At 52.9% G+C, this 22,514-nt stretch overlaps 1 protein-coding gene across 1 annotated transcript; it reads left to right on the top strand.

Annotated features, from left to right (window-relative positions):
* The first annotated feature begins 4,800 nt into the window (after nt 1–4,800).
* Nucleotides 4,801–21,260, top strand: NES (nestin). The gene is made up of 4 exons (XM_067569630.1): nt 4,801–5,604; nt 10,892–11,016; nt 13,563–13,636; nt 15,255–21,260. The coding sequence occupies exons 1-4, from the start codon at nt 4,801–4,803 to the stop codon at nt 19,547–19,549; spliced, it is 5,298 nt and encodes a 1,765-aa protein (XP_067425731.1). The 3' UTR covers nt 19,550–21,260.
* The last annotated feature ends 1,254 nt before the right edge of the window (nt 21,261–22,514 follow it).

Below are 22,514 nucleotides of genomic sequence, written 5' to 3'. Positions count from 1 at the left end.
ACCAGAGCTGGGGCAAGGAAGCTGGGCAGGCAGACAGGATGTCTGGCAGGAGATTCGGCGGAAATTCAATCTGCTGGGCATGGGCCAGGTCTGCTGCTGAATGGAGCAGGGGATGCCCAGAGAAGCATCTTCTCGAGTGAAGACATCCGAGGGGTGAGGGCTGGGGGAGCCGCCTTTTGCTTTATTGAAAGGATATAGCCCAGGCATCCTCAAAGCCAAGGAAGAGGGAGCGGTTGGCTCTGTACATTGCAGAGGTGACTGCTAAGACAAGTAGCCCCACATCTGGCCACATCTTCCCTCCTCACGCTGGGGGCTGGGTGGGTGCAGGGCTCCAGGAGCTCGAGCTGTTTCGTGTAATCCAGAGAAGGTGAAGGGGTGACCTGATCCCAGTCTGCCCCTACCTACGTGGGGAACAAATATTTAACAACCGGCTCTTCGCTCTAGCAGACAAAGGCCTAACCAAACCCGATGGCCGGACGCTGGAGCGAGCCAAATGCAGACTGGAAATAAGGTGCAAATTTTTAAAAGGGAGGGTCATTCATCACTGGGACGATCTGCCAAGGGCTGTGGTGGATTTTCCATCCCGGGCAATTTTTAAATCGGGATTTGCTGTCTTTTCGGGAAGGTCTGCCCGAGTTCAACCAGGAATTAATGCAGGAAATTTGATGGCCTGCGTTATAGGGGAGGTCAGACTAGAAAATCCCTTTGGTTCCTTCTGGCCTTGGAATCTCTCAGTCTGGCCCAATGGACTGATGTAAATGAAGGGGGAAAAGTCCACATGGGACTGCTGTCCTCCCAAAGCCGTTTGGGAGGTGTGACCATCTGTGTGTCCTTCTCCTCTGGAAGCCAGGAGGAGGAAGATTCAAACTTGGAATCGCTGCTGGTTTCCTGCAATTCCGTTCTCTTTCCAGGCCGATCTGGGGTGGCTTGGCGGCAGCTGGCTGCTGCGAAGCTGGGGCTGGGGGAGCAGGGCCAAAATGAAGAGAAGATGGAGGAGCCGGAGAGCGAACAGTGAAGAATTACCAGAGCTAAATGTGTGGAGTGTGGCTAAGGACGGATGCTATGAGAACGGCCCACAAGTATCTGCAAGGTGTAAACTAGAGGGCGGGAGAGAGGTTGGTAGAATGGCACAGGATGGACAGAACAAGGGACGTTGGGTGAAATTAACCAACGACGAAACGGTGGTAATAATCCCTAGCTTTTATGTAACACTTTTCATCAGTGGATCTCAAAGCGCTTCATGATCTTTTAATATGTGTATTACGCTAGGCAACCTGAGCTCTTGGAAGCTGCAATCAACTCCCGAGGGAAGGGGCAAAAGCTTCATGACTTTCAGTCATTTAAAAATTGGACTGGGAAATATACCGTAAGAAACAACTGATTCTGCTTGCTGCAGACAGGAAGGCTAGTCTGGGGTTTAAGGGATTTGGGAAACTTTGGTTCAGTCCTAGCTCTGCTAGATACTTCCTGGGTGATATTGGGCGAGTCACGTCCCCTCCCTGTGCCTCAGTTTCCCCTTCCAACCTGTGTCTATGCAGCTGTTTGGGTCAGGGACTGTCTCTCAGTACGTGTATGTGCAGTGCTTGGCACAATGGGGCCCTGACGGTGCTGCAGCCTCTAGTTCAATTGTAACACACACAAATAAATAATGGACTATAGCTGTGACCTCGCTGGAGACCAGGGTGCAAATTCAAATGTTTGAGCGCCCTGGGGGCAGGGGGCTTAAGATCTGGGTTTGGGCCGCATCCCTTGATCAAGCAAGAGGGGTTTTTTTTCCCCCCTCTCCTTTCTCTAATTTTTCTGGGGCAAACACTGGACAAACCTTGATGAGACAAAAGGTCCATGAGGTCTACAAAACGTAAGTGAGGGCGGGCATCAGCGTTTTAATTGGTTGGTGGGTACCTATAGTTTTCCTGTACGATGCTCTGCCTTATCATTTCCCAGCAGAGGGCAGTGTTGATTATGGGAAAGCAACCTTCAATGCCCAGTTATGCCTCTGTTTCTATTCCTCCACATGCAAATTTCTGTGTTCTTGAATTATCACTGTGGGGGGAATCTGGGATTACCTGTATATTTGCAGGTTCAGGGTACACCTGATTGTAGGAGATACAGCTCCCAAAGTGTTTCGATCCCATGATTTCCCTTCTGAAATGCGTACGCTGGTGTGAAATCTTCAATGGTTTCTGTTAGATCTGAGAGAGGATTTTCTAACTAAAAGGTTTTTGGGATGGAAAATGGCTATTTGGCTGATGTGGGAATGTCTGTGGGACGCCTCTGATTTTTAACTAAATCTTCCGGGTTTTTCTGGAAAAACCAAAAAGTGAACGTTTTTCTGTTTTCAGCAAACAAAAAGCGATAATTGTGTGTCGTCCCCCCACCCTCCAAATTATCTTTTTGAAAAACAAAAATATTTTTGGCAAATTAAAACTGAAATATTTTGCCCGGTCGGGCTTGTGAAAATCTGGAGTAAAACTAAACGTTTTTGGCTGACATTTTTCAGTTTTAGTTGCCAAAAACCAAAATTTCTTCCAGGTTTTCAATAGAAACCTGAAAAAATTTGTAGACTAGTTTAATTTCCTGACCAGCAGTGGTCTATATCTTGGTGCTACCAGCATTGGAACAGAGTGAGGAAACTTTGTCTCTCTCCTTTCTTTCTTTTCCCCCCTAACTTTCTCCACCACTTCCAATAGCTGTTTCCCAGCACCCCCTTTTGATCTTCTTGTGCCCAGAGACAGGCAAACACTCTAGGAACCTGGCATCTCAGAAGTCTGTCCCCATTCCTTGTTGGAGGATGCCTCTGTTGCCTTGGGAAGTAGGGGGAAGAGGGACATAGGGGGGTTTTCACTCCAGAGGCCCCAGACAGTGCTGCAAACGGGAATAGAATAGTGAACTTTTCCTACCTGGCGTGGCTGGGAGTCACCGGGGGATATGGAAGCACAGAGCTGAGGATCCTAGAGCTGACTGGAAGTTAACAAGGGAAGGTGCTAAAGAATAATACTGAGGGGTCCAGCTTCGTAGCGTTATAATGAGATGAATTCCGTGTGTCATTTGCAAGCTGGGCACATTTTTGGGGCAAGCAGGATTTTTCTGAGTTTAGGAAGGAAAAAAACAGGCAAAGTAATTAGGATATTTAGGAATTTACATTTCCAAAGAGCTTTGCAGCTTTGTAGCTTTTCTAACAGCACATGTTGTCCTCATTTTACAGGTGGGGAAACTGAGGCACAGAGAAGCCGGTTAACTAGTAGCAAAACCAGGAATTGCACCTAGATCTCTGGAATCCCAGAAAAGTGCTCTACCCACCAGGTAACACAGTCTCCGTAAGTGTATTGATTGGAGCCAAACTAACAAGAAGGCTGGTCCTGTGGTCTTGGGAGACCTGGGATCAAGTGTACTCCCTGCGTGAGCCTGGGAAAAGTTACTTAGTCTTTCTGTGCCTCGGTTTCTCCCTCTGTGCAATGGGGATAACAACAGTGCCCTCCCTCACAGTGTGTTGTGCAGATAAACACCTTAAGCATTATGGCAAGGAGGGCCATAGAAGTAGCTGAAATGGAGAGGGGAATGAACGGATGGCTGGGCTGATTGAAGTGTCCGACTGAAATTTGAAAAAAGAACCAGGAAAATCACAGATCCCATCTTTGAAGTTTTCCCCTGGCGATTTTTTTTTTATATATTTCAAAACAATTCCGAAATTTAGGAATTAATTGAAACATTAATTTTTTTTTTTTTAAAAAGGGAATAAAACTTGGAAACATTCTCATAATTTCCTCCCACTTTGTTTTGCCCTGCTCTAATTAATGGGCATTTTTATCTTTCTCTCTATGCGCGCGCACAAGATCTACTATTATTTCCTCTCCATTTCCAGCGCCCAGGGTGAAATGAATTTGGTGGATTCTCAGCCCAGTTCCCAGTGGGAAGGTGGCGCCTGCACCACAAAATCCTGAGCATTGACTCTTCCTCCGAGAATTTCTACCATGATTTTTTCCCCCCTTTAAATCCCTGGGTTGTTACAGTGAAATTTAATTGAGGGGCACAGGCTCCGTCAAGGCCTATGGAACCACTAGCCATCTGGTGTGGGAATTAAGTGGTGTATACACCTCACATCAGCCCCTCTGCGGATGGGATTGTCCTGACCCTTGGCAGCCTCTAGGAGATGGTGGACTAAGGACATGGACAGAGGCATGCGTAGCTTATTCTAATTATTGGCCTTACTGTAGCACCTCCGATCAGGGCTCCGTGGTGCTGGGTGCTGTACATACATGTAATGAGAGCCAGCCCCCGCCGCAGGGAGCTTGCTGTCTAAACAGACAAGCCAGTCAAGGGGTAGGAGGGGAAACAAGCAGAGCGAGGGGACTTGCGCATAGTTACACAGCAGGATGGTGGGGGAGCTGGGAAGAGGGCTCCAGAGTTCTCCTGACACCCCCAGCCCATTGCCTTGGCCGCTGCCTCTTTTCGTATCACTATCCCCCCTCCAGCCTTTCCCCAGCCTGGGGCACGCGGACAATTTGAGCAGAGCCCGTGCCTGGGATATGGTGTAAGCCTCTCGCTCTGGGGTGAAAGTGTCTCATTCCAAAGCAGAGTCAGGCGTCTGGATTTTTCGCTCATCCCAGGCAGGGAAGGGTTAAAGCCCACTTCATGCTCTCGCTGACTCTCAGGGGCCTCCCCCTCGGCAGCCGGGAGTATGAATAGCTCTGCTCTGCTCCCTTCCCAGCCACTGGCTCCCTTGCCTTTCCTCTCTTCCCCTGGCCCCGTCCAGCCCAGCCCAGCACTTTCTTGGCAAGCAGCGCCTTGGTGTACCTGAGCATGGAGGGCTTCCTGACAGGCCAAGCCCTCGGGGAGGAATCCCTCCAGATGTGGGACCTCAACAAGCGCCTGGAAGCCTACTTGGCCCGGGTCAAGTTCCTGGAAGAGGAGAATGAGCTGCTGAGAGCAGAGATCCAGAGGACGAAGGAAAGCCGGGTGGAGAGCTCCTGGAGATGCAAGTATGAGGAGGAGCTGAGCGCCTTGAGGGCAACCTTGGATGACGCCTTCAGGGAGAAGTACACGGCGGAGCTGGCCAGAGACAACCTGTATGAGGAGATCCAGCACGTGAAGAGCAGCTGCCAGCGGGAGCGGGCGGCCCGGGAAGGAGCCAAGAAGCAGCTGGCCATGAGCAAGAAGGAGCTGGAAGAGGAGAGACGTGCTCAGATCTGGCTGAAGGAGAGAGCTGCCCAGCTGGAGAAGGAAGCGGAGGCGCTGGTGGAAGTTCACGAGGAGGAAAAAGCTGGGCTGGACCAGGAGATCGCGATCTTCTCCCAGAGCTTGGAGAACTTCCGCACCGGGCCGGTGGCTTTCCAGCCCGTGGAGGTGGAGGACTATTCCAAGCGGCTCTCCGAGATCTGGAGGGGAGCTGTGGAGACCTACAAGAGCGAGGTCTCCCAGCTGGAGAGCTCCTTCTGCCAGGCCAAGGAGAACCTGTGGAAGGCGGTGGAAGGCAACCGGCAGAACCAGCTGCAGCTGCAACAGCTGGAGAAGGAGCTGGCTGGGCTCAAGGCACGGAAGGGGATGCTGGAGGAAAGTCTCTCGAGACAGTGGCAGGACCAGCGAGGGGAGGCCGAGAAGTTCCAGGTGGGTCCGGCCGGGTGGTTCTTGCAGGTGGGTGGGGGAAGGGAGAGAGAACAGGTGTGCTTACAGAACCGTTCACTTCCTAGGAGATAGCCTGGTGGGTGTGGGATCGAGAACCAGGACTCCTGGGTCCTAACCCCCTCTCTGGGTGGGAATGTTCTCTAATGGTTAGACCCAGGGGGAGTGGGAGGCAGGACTCCAGGGACTTATTCCGATCTCTGGTAGGGGAGGGAATGTGCTCTAGTGGTTAGAGCCGGGGCGGACTTGGAGCCGCCTCCAAGCGGTTCTATCCCCACCTCTCTGCCTCTGCCGGAAAACCAGCCCCTGTGGATCAGAGACTTCCACCAGCTGATGGCAGGTGTGTGGGTCAATTTCTGGGTCCTGCCCCTGACTCTACTCTGGGTCACTCCCACTGTCACTGTGGGACAATGACACTTACCTCCCAGGCAGCAGGGGCTCCAATTAACGTTCTCAGCGCTGCACCGACGGAGCTGGGAACGGGATCCAGTCCATGAACTCACACCTGGACGTTGGTCGAGACGAGCAAGCCACGAACACAGCCTGGAGTCGAGGTCAGGCGTGGGGGTGAGGGGGAAACTCCCCGCAGCTCCTGGAATCCGAAACATCAGCGTGTTGCAAGCCGCCAGCCTAGCCCGGGTTTTGCCGGTCTCCGTGTATTGAACATATATGGACATTTACCTTGACTCCTAGACTGACAGGTGCGTTGTCCAGCCTGATTTATGATCTTAGATCACACACATGTTCACAGGGAGTTGGAAGGTAAAGGAGTCCCTTACAATCCTATACAAATCGGGGTAACTGATGAGTTTATGGACCCAACGTCCGCCTTGTTCAGAGTCCTGGCTGGTCAGTCCCTCTGTCTGTCCATCCCTTGTCACCAGGCAAGTCAAACTATCCCACCCTGGATCAAACATTGCCCCAGTTATTGGGTTCATCGCTTTCCGAACCAGAGAGCGGATGCAAACCTCAGGGACTCCGCCTGCCAGCGCTGGTTTTTCCAAGCTTTCTGAAAGGGGAGATGCTTGGATCACTTAGTGCTGCTGTCTAGGAAAAAAAAACAAAAAAAAAAAACCTCCTGCCGCCAGATCTATATGGAACAAAGGTGGCTCCAGGCTGTAGTGAGCATCTCAGCTTGCTGGGATTTTCTGAACAGGAGCCAGAATCTGGCTGCTTGTAATTTAGGAGTAACTCCGTCCCGTTTACACCAGTGTAACTGGGATCAGAATCATGCCAAACGCATCAGGTTTTGGATCCAGGAGATGAGCCCCTGGGCCTGTTTCCAAAATTCAGGTCGTGGACTAGATATCAAACATCCTCAAAGTTCAGAGGTGTCTTTGGCTCACGAGGATCTCATGCGGGTTTGTTTCTGGTTTGGAAGCACAAGGGCCAAATTCTGGCCTCAAATACACTTGTGTAAATCCGCAGTAATTCTGCTCATCTTAATGGCGGGAGGGCCAGATTCTGATCTCAGTTACATCAGTGTAAATCTGGAGTAACTCTGTTAACTAACGGGGTTACAGCCAGATTCTCATCTCACATACACTGGTGTAAATCCAGAGTAATCCTATTGACTTTAATGGCGTTTCTCCAAATTCACGCCACTGTAAATGAGATCTGACTCTGACCTGCAAATTGCTGACTGGGCCAGTTTCACAGACCCAGCAATTTTATTCTCTGATCTCTCCTGCACCCTCCCGGAGAGTGATTCAAAAGGAATCTCTGTCGAAAGACACCAGACCTCATTTGGGACAGAGATCGAATTGCCCGTGGCCTCCATGTGCCCCCATGATCTCCTAGTCCCAGCTGTCCCAGCAGCTGTTTGGTTCAGGTAACTGTGGTCAAGGGAGCAAATGGGCTTAAGGAGGGGAAGACATCTCGCCTGGCTTTGTTCGGTTGCAACTGAACAGCTGCAAAAATAATTCCGTGGAGCAGGGATGTCGCTGGGTTTTTACCAGCGTGTAAGGGGGTCAAGGAATGCTGTGAAAGTCCGGGGCTACATCTGACAAGAGGCTGCCGATAGGAACAGCCGGGAATTCACACCTCACCCCCCTGCCCAAGGCCCCCAGCCTGGTGTGCGAGAAGAATAAAAAAAGGCTCAGGGGTGGGAGGCTGCGGGGTCAGAGCAGTGGGAAGGGGGCCGCTGCCTGGGTTTGTGGCAGCAGATTTCTGCCCTGCTCACTCTCCGCACCCCACCACGCCCTCTGGCTCCTCCAGAACATGCCTGGACCCCACCCGAGAAGTAATTCAGCCCGGCTTCCTCAGCACTATAATCCAGTTCTTTCTCTTCTCTCTTTCTCATTCTTCTCTTCTGTCTCTGCCCCTCCCTCCCCCCTGGTTTCCCTTGGATTGGGGAGGAAGAGACCATTAGTGCTGAATTATCATCCTCGGGAAGGAAGGCTGAGTGATTATTTCCTGTACGGGCAAAGGGCTGCGAAAGGGAGGGGAGAAATCCGATAGGAGAGCTTGGCTGTGGACCAGCAGCTTGCAGGCAAACTGCATCCCAGAGTGCACAGCAGGATGCAGCGCAAGCCAAGAGGCCCATGGGAAATCGCCGTTCCAGACGGAGGAACTTTGAAATGAGACGGGGGCTCGCTGGAGGCATTTCAGGGTGTGGGAGCAGTGCAGGAGGTAACACTGTGGCCTAGAGGGCTGGCTACAGTTGGAACCGAAACACCCGGGTCCTACACCCAGATCTGTCACTGAGCTGATAGAGCATTGCACCGCTCTGTGCCTCAGTTTCCCTACCCCCTTGTCTTTTCTACTGCGAGCTCTTTAGGGCAGGGATTGTCTCTTGCTCTGTGTGTATAACCCAGAGCCGGTCCAAACTTTGAAGTTGTTTCCATTTTGCAGGTTCAAAATGGAACTTTTTTAAAATTTCCCCGCTCCCCCCTGCCAACAAATTTTTCCAGTACGACTCTGCGACTTGTCAATGGAATAGGGGGAGTGGGTGGGGTGAGTGGTAAGATCCGGTACTCCAAAAAACCTATCCCACCAGGGGACTGGGAGCCAGGACTCCTGGGTTGTATTCCCAGCTCTGCCACTAACTAACCTGACCTCAGGCAAGTCACTCCCTCTTTCTGTGCCTCAGTTTCCCCCAGTGACAAATGGGGATAACGAAACCAGCCTCCTTTGAGATTTGCTAATGCAGCCTCCCCTGTCCTTGAGACTGGCATAAACTGCACTGCTGCAAACTCTGGCTTGACAGCAGATCAGCCTACCTACCGTACGGCTTTGCTCTGTGAGGACAGTTACATCAGTGGGTCTCACTGGGGTAGGGCCTGAGGACAGCAGGGAAGGGAAAGATCTGAAAGCCGGCGTGTGAAAACATCCAGAGAGAAGGAAGAGAGCCAAGAACGGGGTGGGAGGATGGTGCAGGGGCTGGTTCCCGAGCCTCCATTGGGGAAACCTGGTTTCAATTCCCCGCGCGGTTACGGATCTCCAGAGCGACCTGGGATAAGTCACTGACCCGATGTGGGTTGGGTGTTCAAAGGGATTTAGGTGCCTTGTGGGATTTGCAGAAGTGTCTAAGTCAATTGTTTGTGACGCAGAGCCTGTGGGGGCTTTCAAAGTGGCCCACCGTTCCCCTCCCACTGGCTGCATGGGCGGAGGCTGGGAAAATAACCTGGGAGGGGGGGATGATCCCCCACAAGTGAGACGGGAGCTGTTCCTTCTTGCTCTTTACTGCTGTTTTGCAGGGCAGCCCACTGAGGCATGCAAGTTGATCTTTTCGCTCTCCAGCTTCTGATTTAGATTCTGGTTAGCACTTGGTGGCTACAAAAGACGGTTTCAGCGTTCCCCGCCCACCCCGCCCCCCAGCCATTCTTCTCCGAGGCCGGCGCCCCAAGCCTCGGAGACTGCAGCTCTGCACCGTCTACTCATCATTAACCCCTCACACACCATGGTCCGTGGCTTTTGAGCTAGACACTACTAATAAACCCCAGCGCCCTGTGTCTGTAGATCTTCAAGCACTTTACACGGGGGGAAGGGGGGGAGGAGATGTAGTATTAGCTTCCCACATTGTACAGCTGGGGAAACTGAGGCACAGATGGGGTGGCGGGGATTAGCTGAGGTCCCATGGCAAATCGACAGCAGAAGAATGGAGAGAGACAAGTTGTTTAACATCCCTTATTTACTGGACTACACTGTTTCCTTGGTGGGGTTGGCGGCAGGAGGGGAGATCCCCATTTTTTTCTGCCATTATCTCTCACAGGGGTGGCGGGGTGGGTAGGGCCTGATCCTGGGCGGTGCTGAGAGCTCTCCTCTCCCAGTGAAGGGGAGTTGAAAGCTGATCAGCACTGAATAGTAGCGTGTCCTCTGATGTCTCTAGCAACGGTTGATGGTGGAACCCCTGAATATCTGGGGGGCGGGAATGGGATGGGCCTGACGGGCGATCATCTCACACTATTTAGGGTAACAAAGAGAAGGTGAAGGGGTGACTTGATTACGGTCTGTAAGTACCTACACAGGCTCTTCAATCTAGCAGAGGAAGGTCTCAGGTGAGCCAAGGGCTGGAAGTTGAAGCTAGACAAATCCAGACGGAGAGTAATTAACCACTGGAGCAATTCACCCGGGGTGGGGTGGATTCTCCTTCCCTGGCAATGTTTTCCTCAGGACAGGAGGTTGTTCTAAAAGACCTGCCCTCCTGCCCTAGGATCTACTTGGGTGGGGGGGGCGGCTCTCTGGCCTGTGCTCCCCCAGGGGTCAGCCGCTATGATCACCACGGTCCCCCCTGGCCTTGGAATCGAGGACCGTGGGCTGGGCTGGACGGGATCCCTTTCCGACCCCTGCCAGAAGAGAGCCACCTGAAACAGGAGAGCAGAAATGACAGCAGCCTCCAGGAACCGCCAGCTAACGGAGCAGCCCGGCTGTCTGCCATTGGGATACCCTGTTGTGCTTCCCCGCAGCTCCTCCTCCATCGCCTGGTGGTCCAGGGCTCCGAGCCGGGCCCCGGAGCGCTACAAGAAGGATGAGGTAGCGGTTGGGGTCCCTGCTTTGCCACAGACTCCTTGCGTGGCCTTGGGCGAGTCCTTTAGTCTCTCGGCACCTCTGTTCCCATCCGTACAGCGGGGAGAGCAGCACGGCATTGCAGATGGGGAAGGGGCTCAGGTCCTGCCGGAAGAGGAGCTGGGTCGGTTCCTTGGAGCCCAGCCTAGCAGATCTTCACGAGCAGCTGCAAAGGGAGGCTTTGGTCTTCGGGGCGAGTGGGCACGTTCCCCTAGCGCTCCTGGCAGCACCCTGACCTTTGCTCCCTCCTGCTTTTCGTTTCCAGCTGGCCCTCGAGTCTCTGGAGCAGGAGAAACAGGCCCTGAGTGTCCAGATAGCGCACGTCCTGGAGGAGAGACAGCAGCTCATGCACCTGAAGATGTCCCTCAGCCTGGAGGTGGCGACCTACAGGTGAGTCGGTCCCGCTGCGGCCACCGGGCGTTTCCCTCTGGACGTGTGCCCTGGCGAATTGGTGCACAGACACAGCTGCCCTTACCCCGGGGTCGCCTGCCGCCGGTTGTATCTCCCTCCGCTTCCATGGCTGAAGGGAGCTGTTCAGGTGGCAGTGTGGGTGACCCCATGGGGATGCTCTCCCCTCTGAATCTCTACTGACCCCAGCGCCCCAGCATGGCAGCTCATCTGGCTTCCAAAGGCTCCAGGTCTGGTCCTAGCCACAGGCCACCAACGTCCCCCCCACTTTGTGCTTCAGAGACTAGCGGTAAATACGCCCGATGGCCTATGCAGGGACGTTAGGTAGGGGGGTTCTGGGTTACTACAGAGAATTCTTTCCGGGTGTCTGGCTGGTGAGTCTTGCCCATGTGCTCAGGGTTTAGCTGATCACCATATTTGGGGTCGGGGAAGGAATTTCCCCCCAGGGCAGATTGGCAAAGGCTCTGGGGTTTTTTCGCCTTCCTCCGCAGCCTGGGGCATGGCTCACTGGGGGCTAGGTGAGCTTAACTAGGATGCTCAGAAAGGGGGGGGGTTGTGTGTGTGTGTGTGTGTGTGTGTGTGTGTGTGTGTGTGTGTGTGTGTGTGTGTGTGTGTGTGTGTGTGTGATTCACAACCCTGAGCGAGGTGGCGACATCGATTTGCATTTTAAGTGCAGGCCAGGCCAGAGTCAGTGCAGACTTAGGCTCCTAAACCACATAGACCAGGCCTATGCTAGGGACATTTGCCAGCATGGCTCTGTCAGGTGGGGTGGGGGGAAAGAGGTCTGATCCCTGACCCACACGGCTGTGCCAGCCAGCAGAAGCTCCTCGTGTAGACACGGCGACCCTGACAATGCTGTGGCTGTACCCAGCGCTCCAGGGGCAAAACAGCGGCAGCTCTGTAGCCGTGCCGCTGCTGCACCCACAGTGTAGACGTGGCCTAAACCCCGTGTCCTTCCGTGGATTGCACCCGAGGCTTAAAGCCGCCTTCCTGGGAGAGGAGTGGGGGGGAAGGAGGCGGTTAAACAGCCAGGAGAGCAGCCTCCGGACCTCACAGGAGTTGGGTTTTGTTTTTTGTATTGTGTTTTGAAAAGCCCCTTTTGCAAAGGGATTAATAAACAAGTAACTGAAACGCGGGATTCATTTGCCGGTGGCGAAAGGCGCCTTTGGCGTTCTTGTCTGTTTCTCTTCTCCCGCCCCTCCCCAAAGGACCTTCCCTGGGAACCTGCAGCAAGCTGCCTTCCTTCCCCCCACCCCCCCTTTCCCATCCAGATGGCTCCCAGACAAAAGTTGGGGGGGGAGGGAGATTAGCATGAGAATAGCGACTTCCATGGAGCCGGGGGGAGCCCCTCCAGAACCAGGCATTATGTCATCGAGTGCCTGGGTGTTGGTCCCCCTGGAAGGAGAAAAAGAATAGATGGCGGCTCTTGCAGGGCAGGCTGCGGAAGGGTTGTGTGTACGTGTGGGATTGTGTGGGGACGGAGGGGAGGGGCGAAGGGAGCAGTGGAGCAAAATGCAGCGTTGAAAAGCGCGGGCCTCGGGCACAGCCGCCCCATGGGAACAGGGTCCAGGGTCCCTGTCTGACCCACGTCCCAGCCCTGGACATGGGGGTTGGGATGGCGCCATAGGTAATCCCAGCGCATCCGCCGGCCCTCAGCCTGTGGCTGGGATTGGCGATCTGGGGGCACCCGTCGCCAGACGCCCCTCCCTACACGTTCCAGCGAGCAGGCAGCTTGAGAGGAAGGATGGTCTAGCGCTCAGGGCACTTGCCTAGCACCCAGAAGCCCAGGTTGCAACGTCCGGCACTGCCCCAAACTCCCCGTGTGATCTTGGGCGAATCACGTAGCTGCTCTGTGCCTCAGTTTCCCCACATGTACAATGGGGATGTGGGGAGTGGAGGGGTTGTGAGGATAAATATGTGATAGATTTTTGGGTTGCTCCAAGTTTTCAGAGGTGTCTAAGGCCAGCTCCATGCTGGCAGGCCATGTAAGTACAGCCAATATGACAGACAGACACAAGTCAAGGGCTGCCAACCTCTTCCTCGGTTTCCCCTGCTCTGTTTTCAGCCCCTCCGCTCGCCGGAAGTATGACTGTCCCCCAGTTATGTTCCCTCTCCAGGCTTATGTTTCCTCCCTGTTGAAATGGACCAAAACTGGAACCTTTCCCCCCGCATCCCTTTGAATTTCAGTGGCAACTCTTCGTATTTGATTTGCTCTCCTCCCGCCTGCTATGATTCTTCCGAGCTAGGACGGGGTCCGTATTTACTTTGCTGGTTTCTTTATACTTGCCCTTGATCACTTTGGTCCTTTCCTAGCTGGGTCCTGTGCCAGCCCCTTAGTTCCACGACAGCTGGAGAGGTGACAGCACCCCCCCGCCCCACCCCAAATGTCCTCTGCAAAGGAGCATGTCAGGGCACAACTTGCACAAGTACAGTCTATGTGCAGCTCCTAGCACAACGGGGCCCTGATCGCAGGCGAGCGACCGGGCTCCATATCCGTAAATAATGCGGCATCTGATTGTTCCTTTCAGGACGCTCCTGGAAGCTGAGAGCAGCCGGCTGCAGATGCCTTCAGCCGAGTACAAACTGGTCAACGGCTTCAGAGGTAAGAAGGTCCCCTTGCCACCTCCCAGCAGCTGTACGCCCACGGGGCGATGCGGGCTACGTGTGACATCCCTGTCACACTGGAATGCTCCTCGCCTGAACAGTCACCACGGCAGTTCTATAACTGTGTGTTGGCTGATCCGGGCCAGCCGCGGCCATGCCATGGGTCTTTTATTGCAGGGCAGATGTACCCTGTGGGTGGCTGCGGGAACAGACTTGTGTCCTCTGTGGATCGGGCGCAGATGGGAGGCACACAACACGCGTTGACCAACGTGGACATGCATGCTTTCCTCTTCTGGGGCAGTCGCATGTCATCCCTGAGCGTCCGTCATCATCCTACCCCCCTCCCCCCACAAAAAAATCCATGAGATTGGCTTAAAAATCATGATTTTTTTTAAATGACATTTGTGAGGTTCTCTGTATTGTCCTTCTAGTTTTTGAGTCTTTGAGGCTCATGTTTCCAAGGTTTTCTCTGCAGCTACGAAGGTTAGAAACTTTTTTCCCCCCAAATGATAGCTGAGAGTCCCACCTAATCACAGGACTCCTGGAGCTGGGGCTTTAAGAAAAAACACCAAATATCACAAAATTTGCCCTAATATTGCAGGAGTTGGCATTGACCACAAATAGGGCACTGGGAGATGTAATAGATGATGGTTGAATGCTGAAGTGAATGGGTGGAGAACACGAGACAAGGTATTATTATTGTTTTGGATTCCTCTGTAGCCCTGTCATCAGCCCTAGGTTTCTAAATAATCTGCATGACCGGTTATTAAGTCTTTGAAGCTAGCATCTAGGGGAAATATTGCAGTGTAATTCTAAGCACTCAGAGTGTGCATCATTCTCATTTCTAAAAGATCTTATCCATTTTAGTTTTCAATTACAGTTAATTAGGAAGCTATCATCATGCACATCTGGGGTGTAGTAGGACAGTCATCTTCCTTGTGCATAAAAACAAAATGTGATTTTTAAGTTCTATCCACAGTACCAATATTCTGCTTTAGTTACAGCTCTACAACCCTGTTAAATGTCAGTAGGATTGCAAGGGAGAGCAGCGTTTGGCTCTTAAACCCCCCATCCCATACCTAACTTCTTGAGTAGCGTTCTTGTGCCCTGTTACACAGCTGCTATGTTCCACCCCAAGGGTGGCTGCATTCCAGTGGTGGGCCATTCCTGGATGCATATGGGGCGAAACTGATCCCTGTGTCCAAAACAAATCCCTTTGCACCACTGAAGCCCCACTTAAGGCTTCAAAATAGTTGAGACTTGAGCGGTGCTGGCTCACAGCTGAGCAGTGAATTTCACCCGCCCTTTGGAGCAAAGGCGCTATATCAAAATCAGACCATTTCCCTGTGGTATAAGCAGCTGCAACTCTGTCGGCTTCAGTGAAGTCATGCGTTTGACTGAAGCATCTTTCCAGAAAGGCAGCAAGTCTTGACCTGAAGACATTAAGAGACGGAGGATCCACCACTTCCTTTGGTAGTCTGCTCCAACCAGTTAAATCACCTTTGCTTTTATGCCTGCTCATTGGAATTACAGGGCCCCTGAGTAGCTGGTGTTTTCCCGCTGGTGATATCCTTCGGCATATTAATCATGCTCCTTTTCCTCTGTGCTCTTCGCAGATGCCAAGCTGGAAGTTAGCAACAGCAAACTGCGAGCTACGACGCCTGAGAGCAGGAGACTGGTTTCCTGGGACCACAGCTCGAGCCCCACCACCTTCCAGAAGGGAGAGAACAAGACCCAGCTAGCAAGACACCAAAACGATTCCCCCAGGCGACAAGCCGCCGTCGGGCTGCCCAAGAGCGATGGCCCTGTTGCTAGAGAGTTCCAAAAAATAAACTCAGTCCTTCAGTCCCCACTCCTGAAAAGTGCCCACGCCGTGAGGGATGCTGCAGCTCCGGGCAACTCAAGCGCCATCACGCTGGGCTCGGCCCACCCTGGAGAGACGATCAAAGCTGCCAAAGCAGAGACGGTGGCCCACTCTTTCTCCCGGGAGCCGTTCGAGAGGCTGGGCTCCACGGTGCCGTCGGGGTGTTCCGATTCAGACACGGAACGCAGCAGCCGGGGAGCAGACGGTGAAGATCAAACGGCGAGCAAGGTGGAAGCAGAGGAGACGGGCAAGGAGGGCGAATGCCATGAGGAAGCCAAGAAAGAGGTCAAGGAAAAGCCGGCTGAAGAACCACCCGGAAAGCTGACTGCCAAGGATTCGCTCTGTCCCAGCCAGCTGGTCAGCGAAGCATTGGAAGATGCACTGAAGGAAGTAATAGATCTCTCTGTGGACTCCAGCCCTCTTGAAGCAGATAGGATCCCAAATGACGTGCCTTCTTATGACTCTTCTGTCCTGGAAGAGGCTCCCGGGTTAGCTGCTTTTCCCAGCGCGGAGTTCCTGGAAGAAGGAAAGGTGGCTGAGTGTGAAGGCCAGATGGAAGCAGAGCAGCTCGAGGCAGTCACGGACACTGAAGCCCCAGATGAAATGGATAGTGGCCTAGAACCCTGCTTGGAAGAGGGGACCAGGGAAGCAGAAACGCAGGAGTTCCAGGACGTAGAATGGCCCCAGTCAGAGGTAGGTTCCCCCACCAAGCAGAATGAAGAAAGCATCCCTGACGTTCTAGCCGCTGAGGGAAGATCTGAAATAGAGACCCAGGAGGAAGCCAGATCATGGGAGCAGAATGAGAGTGAAGAAGAAGAGGAGGCACCGAGATTACAGAGCACAGAGGCATGTGGGGAGCCGGATGTGGTTTGCAAAAGCACAGAGCCAGGAAGTCCATTGGATGAAGGCGGGCTGGTTTTCTCTGGGGCAGAGAGAGAGAGCTGGGAGGCTGGAATAAGTGGCCACAGCAACTTAGCTGCTGCAGAAAGAAATTTGGGAGACTTTGACCGAAGAGAAGACGACCTGGAGGTGGAGAGCACAGAAGCGTTGCATCTGTCAGAAGACCAGGAAAGGCAAGAACCCTTGAGCCCTTCCAGGGAGAATGAAGACCTCAGCGTCCCAGCAGAGATGCAGGAAAGTGAATTTCTGCAGACAGAAATACAAGCGACTGAAGCTTTGCCCATGGAAAGTCGCCCGCCGTTGCCTTTGGAAAGTCAGCCGGCTTTGGTTGTGGAAAGCCACCAAGAAGAGCATCTTAGTAGGGCTGAGATGGAAAATGTTGAGCAGCAGGAAACGTTGCTTCATGAGACTGATGCTACATTAGAAGAGAAAGGGAGGAAAGAGATGTTATCTGAACGTGAGCTCCTGAGCATCAAAGAGGCCATCTTTGGGGATGAGACCGTGTCAAGGGCTGAAGAAAATACCCTGGGAGATGAGACCATGGACGTAGCAGGAGAGGGTAGTGAAGGACACAAGGAAGAGCTGGGAGTGGAAACTTTGGGCCGCAAGGATCTCAGTGCAGATGAGAATGCCTCCAGACATGAAATCTTAAAGCAGGAGAAAGATACCTTGGAGGAGGAGATTGTGGGTCTGCAAGAGAACGGCTTTGAACAAGACGTTCTGCTGGGACGCGAGGATCTGGAGTATGTTCAGAGGCAAGAGTCCTTGGGCAGAGAGGAGGAAGCGGAAGAAGACTATGAAAGGCGCCTGCCAAAGGAGCAGGAAGGGGAGGGCAAGGGAGATGCCGTGGGCTATCCAGAGACGGGGGAAGCTGCTGGCTTTGCTCTGCAAGAGTTAGCATGGGCAGACTCTTTAATGACCAGCACAGGAGTAACAGAAAGCGAATGCGAGCAGATAAAGGGCAGCTTGGGTGTGGAGATGGAAGAAATAATGGGAGATGAGGAGGAGGATGCAGGTAACTTTATAGGCGGGGAGTATCCAGTGCCACACAGCAAAGCAGAACGGGAGGCCAGCCCCATCCCAGAGCTGATGGAAGACCAGTACAGCAGCAAAAGCGGGCCCGAGGACATCCAGAGCCAACCTGCCCTGCAGCTTGGAGTCTCCCCCAGCCCTGAGATCAGAAATGAACTGACCAAGGCGCTGGAGGAGCCTTGGGAGACGCAAATGAAGGTAGAAGATGCGGGTGAAACGGGGGAAGAGCTCTGTGAAGAGCCTGAAAGGCCAGAGAACGTAACCGTGGCCTCCAAGGTGTATCCTCACACACAAGGTGACTCTTCAGAATCGGAGGACTCCCTGGAATCCCTGGAGGATATCTCCCCCAATGCCTCCCAGAAGCTGGAAGGGGTGGAGGAGGAACTGGATAGCGGCCCGAGGATTATGCTGGAGGAAACGTTGCCAGATACCACACCCCTGCGTTTCTACGAAAAGGAAGTGCTGGCTGGAACCACGTCCACCCAACAGCCTCCAACAAGTGGCAGTGCTGGAAGTTCAGCACCGGCTCCCGCCAGCACTGCACTTTCTCCAGAGGATGTAGGACCGCCAGAGAGCAGGGCCCAGCCAACAAGCCCCCGAATGAAGGAGAGCAGCGAGGAGGGTGGACCTGGCATGGGGTTGGCGAGACCAGCAGAGAGCCTGGAGGAAGAAGGAAGTTATTTCATGGTTTCCGCGCCCGGCCAAGAGACACCCAGTTGGGAGGAAGCTTCGGGTCCGGAAGACTTTGAGGAAATCCAGGCTGACACGTCAACTCTCACCAGAGAAGACCCAGCCGTGCCCGGGGCACAGCCTGAAGTGCCGAGGGACGAGAGGCTCTTTGCTGCGGAACTGGAGGAGGAGGCTGAAGGAACCGTCGCGCAGGAGAGTGACACTGGCACAGGAAGTGAGGGGAGAGCGTTTCCTCTAGAGGAGAGCGAGCCCCACGGCTCGGATTTCACCTGGGAGCCGGAAAAGGATGATGATTTCCCCACAAAAGACAGCGAGGGCAGCTGCAGCCCAGGTGGCGCTCAGACAGAGAGCGATGGTATGTTAGATGCTATCAGCCCTGCTGAGCCAGAAGATGCTCAGAAGGATTCTCTGTTGACCAGCGTGGCCAACCTAGGAGGGAGTGTGCTGGAAGAAGAGCCTCAAGACAACCAGAAAGGAAGCCCAGATTCCAGCAGCCCTCTTTCCTCGGAGGATGAGGAGTCACCAAATGTCACCCAATCCCAGCCGGGTTCTGATCCAGAGTTCAGCGAAGGAGTTGACCCTGGGCAGCCGCAGGATGCTACAGAGGCGAATCCAAGCGGCATGGACAGCTCGGCGGAGATGGTGGCAAAGATTCCGGCAGACGTCATGAAAGATTCAGACATCCTGGAGATTGTGGAGCAAGCTCTGGAGTTTAACCAGGAGCTGATGTTGGGTGTGAGGCTTTCGGAGCTGCACCCTGAAGATGAGCAGGCTCCAGGCGGGGTTGAAGTGTCGGATCAGACCCAGGAGGTTGGGAAAGATGGCAGCGACTCCTCTACTGCATTGCCCGGCGTGAGTGAGTCAGGGAGTCTGCAGGAGACTCTCATGGGCTCCTCACCGCGTGCCAAGGAACTGACGACGTCCAGCCTCATTTGGACGGAGAACAGTGCCAACGGAGAACTGAACGGGCTGCATGAAGAACAGGTACTGAACGGGATCTCAGACCTGCCGCTGCTAACTGGTCAGAATGATAGTGCAATATCCAAACGGGACGAGGTGAGCTCTTCTGGGGACGAATTCTTTGGGAAGGTCACCATCACCCAGGAATTCCACGGAGAGGAACTGGAGGCCTTCCCCATCTCAGAAACAATGCTAAGCCAGAGCCCGTTGCAAACGCCGGTCTATGACGAAGGCCACAGGGCTGGAGAAGAATGCGCCAAGAAAGGCCAGGTCTCCAATGAAAGTGACGACAGCAAATTCGCTGACATAATGCAGAGTGCTCACATGCAAAGCCTGGACATTGAGGTTCAGCCCATCTCTGTCCCACCCCCATTTGGGGACAATGTCATTCACCTGGGACCCAACCAAAATCTGAAATTCCAGCTCCGAGATGACCAAGAATCGTGGTCTTCAGAGGATGACTGAAGCAGTGTGGAGACGCGCTGACCGCAGACACATCACAGCTATTACTTCTGCTCAAGTGAAACCATGTCATTGTAGGGCAGAGGGGATCTCTTCACCCCATTCTCCTCTAATAGCTGGCCCCCTTCTAAATTTAAAATAGGCAGTTTTCTATTGACAATCAGAAGCATCGTTTAGGAAATTTACCCTTGTAACACTTACCTATTTTTTAAATAATTTTTTTAATGCACTTGTTTGGATTTTCTTTTTAAACACTTGAGAGTTAAATTCCTGTGTCCTGTAGAATGTAGCAAAGTAGAATCAGGGGCTTGGGGGCTCAGTCATGGCTCCAGGGGGTATGCAGTTCATGGAGAGTAACTCCCTAGCTCTGCATTGTTTTATGCATTGGCTACATCCATTCCCCATCCCAAGGGACATTCACTCTTTCAGGTGCAACATGGAGGAATTTAAGATTGGGAGGAATTCACCAATCAAATTTTTTTATTACTTTTGTTATACAACAAATTACACCTGGGACCTGACTCTCACTTATACTAAGGTCCCTTTACACCACCCTGGCAGCGTGTAATTATAATTCACATGCATGATAAGGCCTCATTACACTTGTAGGCCTTAGAGTAAATAAGAATCAGGTTCATTTTCCCTACTCCATGACTGCCCTAGAATTTTTTTTTTTCAGTCTTCTGGTGTGTTTGTCTGGTTTGTTTGCACAGGTATTTAATTTACATTTGATGTCTTTACGAGATCTACGCGGCATTTTTTTTTAATCTAAATGACGAACGTCTGTTGGCTTGTGAATGGGGAAAATGACCTTGATCCACAGCGAAATAGGTGACAGCACTTGAACAGGTTCCTGAGTTGCAAAGGCTGAGGTAGCTCCAGTCTAGAGAACCACCCGACACCCTTTTACAACAGTGCTCCTCTTACAGCAATGAAGGTCTCCTCCGAGCTGGTGTTGACTCGTCTATTTCCCCCTACCTGCAGCAATCAGCCAGAGATGTTGGGTCTGCCTTGGGGGGTTAGAGACACATTGCATACTGGTTAGGTCCACACGTTGACCTGCACATACACAGGGTTGGATCCTCAGCGGGTGAATATCCCACCTCCTTTGAAGTCAATGGGCCAAATCTTCAGCCAGTGTATATCAGCATGGCTCCATCAGAGCCGGTAGAGAACGTCCATTGACACAAGCGGAAGATGCGGCCCAAGTCATTCAAAATTGCTAATTACCTCCCCTCCTGTTGATCTAACAAAGATCTGGGAAGAAACACCCTAATAACATTGGTTTAGGGCAAGCTCCCTCTTCCCCAGCGACCATGAATAGATGGTCACTCAAATTCCTCACCAATGGAGGAAATTACTGGTGCGCAGTTTGTCCAACTCATTCATGGCTATTCCCGATCCAAGAAAGAATGAGACCCCCCCACCCCCGCGGAGCTATCACCAAGCTGGTATCCACTCTGGGAAGGATATGAAGATGACACAGTGTAACCCAAAGACAAATGGGCTCCTCTGCAGGCGTCCACGTGCCTTCTGGTGGCTTTGGATCCTGGCAGCCGGCTTTGAAGCGGACACGCGGATCTGTCGCTTCCCGTCCAACTTTCTGCTCTGCTGCGGTGTCTTCCAGCCCATAAAACCAGCTGAGACGTGCCCGCTGAGTTGCGCAATGTATTCTGTGCCTCATCTATATTTTAATAAAGCAATCCGCTTCCCAACTGAAGGGTTCAGTGTCTTGCCCTTTAATTGCCCGCCTGTCCCATATGATTTCGAAGTAGTGTACCAGCCCCATTAGCTAGTCTGGACACTCCACAGACATTTGTTCCGGGTCCCAGAGGCTGAGCCGTAATTGCAAACATTTGTGGTGTGCCTAGATTAGTGATCTCTCTGGGGCAGGGACTGCCTTTTTTTCGTTCTGGGTTTTTTCAGCACCTAGTCCTGGCCGAGGACTGGGGATCCTGAGTAATGCCACAATATAAGTAATAAATCTTCAGGAGCTAAAATTAACTGAATTGGTTCAGTTAAAACAAGAGCAAAAACTCTCGTCTAGACAAACCTTAAATGGAACCGGTGCAAGCACAGAAAGTCCCAGATAATTCCACCGCATCCGCCCCAGCCCAGCCGAACTTTCACTTGGAGCACAGCTCTTCTGTGTGGGCTGGGGAGGGAAGGAAGAGGGAATCCGCTCTCGGTGTTAAGAGCCCTGGGAAAAGTCCCATGGAGTTTGAATGGAGCGTGGCTAACATCTGGGGTGAAGTCATCTTTCTCTTTAAAGAGGCAGTCACATCAAAAGAGTCTTGGTAATCCTTCCCCCCCGCATCCCCTTTCACAGCCACAAATGATTAGCTGCCAGCCCCTAGACATCTGCTGGGTTTAGGAAGCAGAGACAAAGAGATGGTTATTGATGTCCCTAGGCAATATTCCCTCTCTCCCTTTGGGGGGCCTATGGGCAATTCCAGGATTCACCTTAATTTCTCACTGCTGGTGGGATTTTAAGTCAGGCCAAGAGCTGGTCTGGGCATGCAGAGGCTGGAGCGGCAGCACGATCATAGTGGTTACCACAGTGATCCAGCGTGATGGTGCCTGAGGGCAACTGGAGCAAGAAAACTGGCATGCGCCCGCCTAGGTCATTACAGCTGGCCAACACACGAGCACCTTCACGGAGGGGCTGGAGCAAAGCGTTGTCCCTATAGCTGGGCAAACATCCCTGGTACCCAGCCCAGAGGCCTTCACTACACTCCAGAACTGCCCCAATTCTGCCTTCAGTGTAACTTCACCCTGAGCACCGGGAAGGACGGGGCTGCTGGATTGTGCTCCTCTGTCCATCTGACGCATGTTACCCTGGCCTGTCCTGGAGTGACTCACATATTTATCAGCCTCCCGTCACCACAGTATCTGACACCTCACAATTTAAATGTGTCCACCCTGGCAGCACCCTGTGAAGGGCTGCTGGCCCCATGTTATCGATGGG

The sequence above is a fragment of the Emydura macquarii genome, unplaced genomic scaffold (assembly GCF_026122565.2).
Source record: "Emydura macquarii macquarii isolate MOO-44397 ecotype Brisbane River unplaced genomic scaffold, CSIRO-AGI_Emac_v2 contig_2924, whole genome shotgun sequence".
NCBI lineage: Eukaryota > Metazoa > Chordata > Testudines > Chelidae > Emydura > Emydura macquarii.
Note: the sequence above shows the minus strand (reverse complement) of the source record. Positions and strands in the feature narration are given on the sequence as shown.

Excerpts from the sequence above, each read along its gene's own strand:
- NES (XM_067569630.1), top strand. The coding sequence starts at position 4,801 with ATGGAGGGCTTCCTGACAGGCCAAGCCCTCGGGGAGGAATCCCTCCAG. Across the intron at positions 11,017-13,562 it reads CTGGAGGTGGCGACCTACAG|GACGCTCCTGGAAGCTGAGA; the intron begins GTGAGTCGGTCC and ends TGTTCCTTTCAG. Across the intron at positions 13,637-15,254 it reads ACTGGTCAACGGCTTCAGAG|ATGCCAAGCTGGAAGTTAGC; the intron begins GTAAGAAGGTCC and ends TGCTCTTCGCAG.